At 37.9% G+C, this 8,317-nt stretch overlaps 1 protein-coding gene across 1 annotated transcript in view; it reads left to right on the forward strand.

Annotated features, from left to right (window-relative positions):
* SDCCAG8 (serologically defined colon cancer antigen 8) overlaps positions 1 to 8,317 on the forward strand; it is a 249,008-nt gene that overhangs the window by 68,233 nt on the left and 172,458 nt on the right. The window contains exon 10 of the mRNA XM_011955705.1: positions 6,101 to 6,253. Within this exon, the coding sequence (XP_011811095.1) occupies positions 6,101 to 6,253 (153 nt within the window). The remainder of the gene's footprint in view (positions 1 to 6,100; positions 6,254 to 8,317) is intronic.

Below are 8,317 nucleotides of genomic sequence, written 5' to 3' on the forward strand. Positions count from 1 at the left end.
TTTTATGGATGATACACTGCTGGCGTCTGAAACTCTACACAACCAAACTGTTCATTGGCTCCGCCTTCCCATCTACCACTCCTTTTCCTTCTACCATTTTCTCTATGATCGTCTTCAAACAAAGGCATCACCATCTTGACCGCAGCCCTGGCTTGCATTCGTTAAAACATCTTGGTTCTTCGCTATGCTTGCTCTTGACATTCCATCAGTTCCCAAGCTCGCTCGCTCTCTCTCTGCAGAGTCAAATTTCTATTTAACTATGCCTACCTTTTCATTCTTACACCACTGCCCTGGTTCAAGTCTTCACATCTTCACATGCTCTTTTTTTTTTTTTTTTTCCCGGAGACGGGGTCTCACTCTGTCACCCAGGCTTGGTGGTGTGATCGTATCTCACTACAGCCTTGCACTCCTGAGCTCAACTGATTCTCCCTCCTCGGCCCCCCAGAGTGCTGGGATCACGGGTGTGAGCCACCGTGTCCAGTGGTATACTTCACGTATTCCTATACCAAGTATGCAGACAGTTACACTAGCTTTCTAATTGGTTTCCCTCAAATTTCATCTGATTCCAGCATACTTTTCACAGTGCTTTCATAACAGTTATAATTCCTGAGTTATAAATCTCCCTGTGTAGGTAGCTCTACTCTTGCAGTAGAATAAAAGACGAATCTGGCCCCACTCCAGCTTGGCTCGTCTTCTCTTTCACTCTCCACTCTTTCACTCTACTCTTTCGTACCACCCTCACTGTTGCCAGAACGTGACCTACATTTGGCCATTTGCATTAATTTGCTCAAGGTATATTTTTCTGCCTTGTATTAATCTGTGAAATATCTATTCAATCTACGAGGCTCAAGTCCAGTGGCAGTCTTCCCAGAAGTTTTCCCCAGCCCCTTCTTGTTTGCATTAACTTCTTTTTCCTCTATATTCCTGTTGATGTGTATAATTTTGGTAGTTGTTTACACAGTTTTCTCCACCAGAAGACCTTGAAATCAGGTCTGTGACATCTATCATTGTATGTCACACATGACCATTTACGTCTTAATTAACAATAAATGTTTGTTGAATGGAAGTCAATTATTATTAATGTGAAGTTTTGTAATTAATTTTTTAAAAAAATTTAATAGCTGAGAGCAAGCAACGCTATTGTTCGTTAAGAATCTATAGCATTTTCAGTAAATTAGTAATAATGAATGCAAGGACAAAATGTATTGCAAGTCTAATATTTTTTATCTGGAAGGTATGTTAAAACACATTAGAATTTTTGCTTTCTGAGCGTATTAAAAAGTCAGATGGCATACATATTTTAATTTAAAACCCTACTACTAGCATTACTGAGCAATGAAATGGTTACTTTGTTTATTTCCTTGACGTTTGTTGCCATCTAGTGTGATATTTGGGTATCACATGCTAAGTAGAAGGAATTACATATTTAACATTCATAGTGGCAGTGAAAATGCCTAAGAAAATAAATACATAACTTGAGAAGTGTATAATGCCATGCATAGATCATTGCGTGGAACTATCTTGGATAAACTCCCTACTCTTCCACTTTCTAGGTCTCTGATTTGGGCAAGTTACTGAATATCTTGAAGTGCCAGTTTCCTCAATTGAGTGATAAGAACCAATTAAAATGTATTTAGAGGGTTAAATAATCCATATGTGCCACTTAGCAAAGTATCTGGCACATAGTAGGTGCTCAATAAATGTTTTTGTTTGAAAATGGAAGTTGTTTCAATTGGTGATAATTTTAAAAGAGGAAAAAAATTCACCTGGGACTACATAGTGAGAAAAAGTAGAGGTTTTTGCAGTGACACCTTGATAAAGCTACAAGACACCTTGATAAAGCTACGAGAAGCAGATAAAAAGGTTAACCATGCCTTAGGCCTGTCTGCTTGTTTTGGGAAGGGAAATTGTTGAGAGGTATGTGGAAAGGCCTGAAGGTACGGACTGTGGCATGAAGTTACCATAAGCATATCTGTAATGACATAACCCTCTAAGGAAAAAAAATTTTTTTGTCTTTTTTACTCATAACAACTTGAGCAAAGTATTTATTTCAAATTTGCTAAGACCTATCCTGCCATATACCTTCATGGGTAAGTGGTGTGAACTTTTTTAAAAAGTGAATTATTATGTATACATAATAATTGTACATATTTATGGGTTACATGTGATATTCTGAATATTAGCTTTTAAAACAGCAACCTGGTGGGTTGAACAAATATTTACAAAGACTTTTTTCCCCCTTTTGAAATATCCAAATTATTCTGTTTCTTAGATTACAGGGAGTCAGAAAGGCAGGAATTAGAAACCTGGATTAAAAATAAAATCAGAAAAGCGCTGAGTTGTAGTCACAAGTATAGAAAACAATACTTCTTGATAGGCATGTTATCTGTCACAAAACAAAAACAAAGTATTAAGTATCTTGAAAAATGGTACGTAGGGATAGACTGGTAAATTTCTGGTTAGCAAGGATTTATAAATTAAAATCAGTAGTTTGCATTATTTGTAAGTTAAATGCTTGAAATGTGTTAATCTTTTTAATTTTGTGGGCTTTATTATTACATAAAAATAAAAATATTTATAAGCCTTAAAGTTCATATTCACAGGTTTGAGCTGTATAATTTCATAAGATCTTAATTCCTTAGTTATGAATTATTCTGTCACAAAGATTTCTTGAAAACTAACCCTAGCAGTTGGGAAGGACTTTTATATGGTCTACAATAGGTCTCCTGTTTTAAAATTTTAGTTGACTAGATATAAATTTTGTTTTTGAAAATGTTTTGACTGCCTAAGATAGTAGTGCCTACCCTTTGGTTTAATAAAACCAGGACTGGGAATATCAAGTCCAATAAACTGTGTTTGAAAAAAGTGTTAATATGTCAACATAGAATGACCACAGCTAAAGAAATTTCCCGGAAAAGAAAATGTACCTTCAGGAATGAGTCTGCTGGATGGGGGGATGTGTAATTCCCCAGCTTGCTAAGACCTACAGCCATTTCCACCAAGGAAAGGGCTGTGTTCAGGGAAGGGAGAGAAGCCAGGACTTGGGAACTACTGAGAGAAACAACAGCTGCAGGCCCCAAATTAACTTTGTCACCTGTAAAGATCTATCATTTAATGGCAATTGCCCATGTATAGCACTCAGTTACTATAAAGATCCATCATTTGATGGTAGTTGACTTTTTACTGACCTAGCCTTTGAGAAGTCGGTTACTATGTCTTTACTGAATGTTTATAGGGGTACTCAATCGACAGGGATTCTGGAAAATAGGAGAAGTAACTCCAGAATTAAGAGAAAGCTTTAATGGAAATAGTGTATAAATATTTGTTTACTACACCCAAATCTTTTAGTATGTGCGGTCCAGTTGAGAGAGTTATCTTTAGAAAGAATAAATCATTTTTCTGATTCCAAGTGTTACCACGCTTTTCTATTTTCTTCATTGTGACGAAGCATATATGTTAAAATCAAAGCAAATGAAAGTAAAAGCTATTTGTTTGTTTGTTTTTGAGAAGAAGTCTTACTCTGTCAGTCAAGCTGGAGTGCAGTAGTGTGATCTCGGCTCACTGCAATCTCTGCCTTCTGGGTTCCCGCCATTCTCCTGCCTCAGCCTCCCAAGTAGCTGGGACTACAGGCGCCGCCACCACGCCTGGCTAGTTTTTTGTGTTTTTGGTAGAGACGGAGTTTCACCGTGTTAGCCAGGATGGTGTCAATCTCCTGACCTCGTGATCCGCCTGCCATGGCCTCCCAAAGTGCTGGGATTAAAGGCGTGAGCCACCACGCCCGGCCTTAAAAGCTATTTGATAATATGGAATAGAGACATCAATAACCAGTTTTTTGTTTGTTTGTTTAGTGTGTTTTTTGGGGACCAAGTCACACTTTATTGCCCAGGCTGGAGTGCAATGGCGCCATCTTGGCTCACTGCAACCTCTGCCTCCTGGGCTTAAGCAATCTCCTGCCTCAGCCTCCCTAGTAGCTGGGACTACAGGCACGCACCACCATGCTCAGCTATTTTTCGTATTTTAGTAGAGACGGGGTTTCACCATGTTGGCCAGGCTGGTCTCAACCTCCTGACCTCAAGCAATCCACCTGCCTCAGCCTTCCAAAGTGCTGAGATTACAGGCGTGAGCCACCACGCCCAGCCAATAACCAGGTTTTAACCTAATATTTGTAATCAGTGTTGTGTTGCTCATTACTCATCATCAACCATTGGTGGTGGCTAGTCCTAATAGAGAGAAGACCATCCACAAAACCAAGGCCTTAGCAGTGGTTTTGTTTACATGATTTTACAGCTTCTCACTTTGTGCTTTTCGCTGTATCGTCCTATCTTGGCATTACACCTCTCATCGTGCCAGGATTATTTACTGTTGCTTGTTCCTTAGTTGATTGAGTTCTTTGAATTGATTCTGTAGGTGCCTTTCATGGTAGCCTGGTTTTAGATCTTCAGTCTCTTCCGCCGTTCCTATACTTAATGATGTTGACTCCTGAGTTTTTGTTCAAGTGAAAACTTTCTGATTGGATATATTGGTTTATATTAAGTAAGCATTTTGTCTATTCATACCAGTAGTATTCATTATATCAGGGAGAGTTATGAACATTTACTAGATTCATGTGAAATATTTTTCGCAAGAGCAATTACATTTTGAATCACAAAAGTAACTAATTCGTATTTCAAGCTCCAAGGGCTTAAATTATAGAAAAAGTATGCCTTTTCATTTATTTTAATATCTAATTTAAAATTTCCTTTTCCAGGCATTCTCAGCTGGAATTTGGACTTGGGACTAACTCCCTAGAAGAATCATTTTTACTCATTGTATTTGTTTATTAGTTAATCTGAGACAATTGAATTTTACCTTTATATTTTATGCCTGGGAGCATAGAAACTTTTCAGAAGAGACCAAAAGAAATTGGAGTTTAATGCTTTCCAGATGAAGAGACGAAAATTCACATATCCTAGATATTTATTGTCTGAATTTATTATAGCTTTCACCAGAGGGAAGCATAACTATGCATAAAACTTACAGTGCTTACTGAGGCTATTTCAGTCTCCATTAAAATCAAATGTGACTATGAAATTTATAATCACGCAGCATGTAAGTTATATGAGACCTGGGGTTCTTTCTGCCATTTCAGGAGAAAAGAGAGGTTACATAAGGTGGATATCGTACATAAGGGCCACTGGAGTAAGACTATAAGATGCTATATTACCTTACTTTTATTAGGATTTTTAAAAATTGGGATTTTACTATGCAATCTATGTATGTAACTAAATTACATTTGTACCCCATACATTTATACAAAAAAAGACCTCTCCAAATTGGGATTTTTGAAATCATATTTTATTATTGGGTGTTATACATAAAGATATTGTAAAAGTGGCCAAAATGAAGTTAGACAGTTTTTATTTCTGGAAATGCAAAGTGGGAAATTTACAGTAAAGGACAGTTATAAACTTTACCAGAAATGGAAGATCCTCATAAAACTAGGTAGTGAATACTGTCTTGAGTCTTTCCATTTAACTTATGATTATTACATAATTTTTACTTCAGTTGTATGTTTAAGGGGAGTGAACTAAATTTTCTCTTGGTTATGTTTAAGGGAACTTGATTATTATATAGTATTAAACAAAAGATGCCTGTGTGTAATGATATATTCAACATTTCATTTTAGTATTTTGATCTGTCATTTGAAGTATTCCAATAATTTTTATCCATGAGTAAATAAGAAATGAGTTAAGTTGGATGCTTATGTGTTTCTTGTAGTAGAAACATGATACGTAATTGAAAATATTCGAGCACTTGGTTTTCCTGGTTCCCTTTTTTAAAATTCTGACTCATCTGTGGCCTTCATCAAGGTTCATTACCTGAATTTTGTCGTTGATTAATTAATATGGCTTTAATCTTGAAAACTGAACTATGTCAATAAATGTAACATTTGGATACTCTCTTAGGTCAATAAGTGGTATTGATAAACAAATACAAAATTATTCTAATGGGCTTTATAGTGGATTTTAATTATTTTACATATACTTAAAGCTTAATTATCTCATTTTCCCCATATTTTTTCCAAATTCTAAACTCCTCTTTCAATCTCTTCTCCTGGCAGGCTTTAATCCAGTGTGACCAGTTGAGGAAGGAGCTGGAGAGGCAGGCGGAGCGACTTGAAAAAGAACTTGCATCTCAGCAAGAGAAAAGGGCCATTGAGAAAGACATGATGAAAAAGGAAATAACGAAAGAAAGGGAGTCCATGGGATCAAAGGTACTTAAGGACTCTGCTGTTATCCACATTGCAGAAGAAAGGTTTTTTATGATGCCATTGATGATTCCATAGGCTGGAGTTCTTGAATGAACTTTAAATTTTAAAATTGTTATTATATAAGTAGTTAAATTTCTTATAATTTAGAGTTCATAAAAATGTTTTATCATTTCATATATTTCTCAATAGTTTATGTTGATCTTTTCAGATAAAATAGTCAGTTAAATTCCATAAAATGAAATTACAAAATTTACTGTAAATCCTACCATTCTGTTGGATTCCCTCTGTCATGTTTCCCAGAGGCATGCTATGCAGATACCCAGATTTTATTTCAACCTTGGCTAAATCAAGGAGAGATGAGTCCCCTGCTTTATCTCCTACCCCTAAATTAAACATGCAGAAGATGAAACACTTGTGAGAAACTGCGTAACCAAGAAAAAGTGATTATGCACTCTGTATGAAATCAGTTCTGACAAATTACATGATGAATAATGATGGTGACCAGATGAAGAGAGAAATTTAAGGCAAAAGGAACAGATAACATGAAATGAGCAGTCTTTGAAAAAGAGTTCGCAAACTAGAATACAGAGTTGAGTGGGACCTAGCTTTAAAACTGCTAACTAGACTCAAATTGAGCAAGGTGTGGTCCATCAAGTAACCAAAGCAACTGCGTTACATGTTTGTTTTTAAAAGTGGACTCACAGCTTGTACTCTAAATTCTATGTTGTTATACGATTCCAGTGTATGATAATTAACTCATTCAATAAATATATACTGAGAATGTACTGTGTGCAAAGCAATGTGGAGGCCTAAAGATATGTGTAGAGAAAAATCACAACTTCTGCCCTGTGAGTTTTAAGTCTTAATAAGAGTAAACTCAAGCATTTTCTGTAAACGTCCTTGTCTTCTTATCCATTTTTTAAAATTGTGTCTGTCAAAACCCTACTACCTACCTTCTCTGCCCTGGATTGGTGATCTCAGCTGGTAAAAATCGCACAGCCTTGCAGATGACACAGCTGTAGACTCCAGCTCTTCGGTGTCCATGGTTCTTTCAGTGCTTTCTAGCAGTCCTCTTATGCCTTCCTCTCTCTTCTTTATTCCACACTCAACAGATATTAACTGGAGGGGCTGGGAATGTTGTAGTCACAGGAACAATGCAGTTTCCTCATGAAGCTTACAAACTCGTAGGAGAAATAGATGTTACACAAGTATTTTCATAAGTGAGTTTTCGATCATCATTGCGATAAAGCCATAAGGTTCAGTTTAGGATATTGTGGACATGTGTAACAGGAATCTGGCCTCGTCTAGGCAGTCACGAAAGACTTTCCTGAGAAAGAGATGTTGAAAATGAGACCTGAAAGCATTGATGAGTGGTCAGGTGAAGAGGGGAAGAGGGTTTCAGGCCCAGGAAAATAACATACCCAGGACTCTGGACCTGGAAAGGATCGCACTTTCTAGGAATTTGGAAAAGGCCCTGATGGCTGGAGCATAGAGAGAAAGGAGCAGAGTAGTGGGAATGAGTTTGGAGACTTATGTTGGGATGGAATCATGAATGGCTTTAAAATCCGTATGAAGGATTTTCAGTTTTGTCGAAAAAGGGATGGAAAGCCATTGAGTTGCTTTGAATTTGTCAGTGTCACGATGCCATTTATATTTGAGAAAAATCATTTTGTCAATGGATTGGAAGGAGAAGTAGAATCGATGCCTGGAGATCAGCTGGAGGTGATTCTCGTAGTCCAGGTCTGGAGGTAATTTTCGTAGTCCCGGTCTGGAGGTGACTTTCACGGTCCGGGTCTGGAGGTGATTATCACGGTCCCGGTCTGGAGGTGATTATCACGGTCCCGGTCTGGAGGTGACTTTGGCGGTCCGGGTCTGGTGGTGACTTTGGCGGTCCGGGTCTGGAGGTGACTATCGCAGTCCCGGTCTGGAGGTGACTTTGGCGGTCCGGGTCTGGAGGTGACTTTGGCGGTCCGGGTCTGGAGGTGACTTTCGCAGTCCCGGTCTGGAGGTGACTATTGCGGTCCCGGTCTGGAGGTGACTTTGGCGGTCCGGGTCTGGACGTGACTT

The sequence above is a fragment of the Colobus angolensis genome, unplaced genomic scaffold, assembly GCF_000951035.1.
Source record: "Colobus angolensis palliatus isolate OR3802 unplaced genomic scaffold, Cang.pa_1.0 Scaffold40, whole genome shotgun sequence".
NCBI lineage: Eukaryota > Metazoa > Chordata > Mammalia > Primates > Cercopithecidae > Colobus > Colobus angolensis.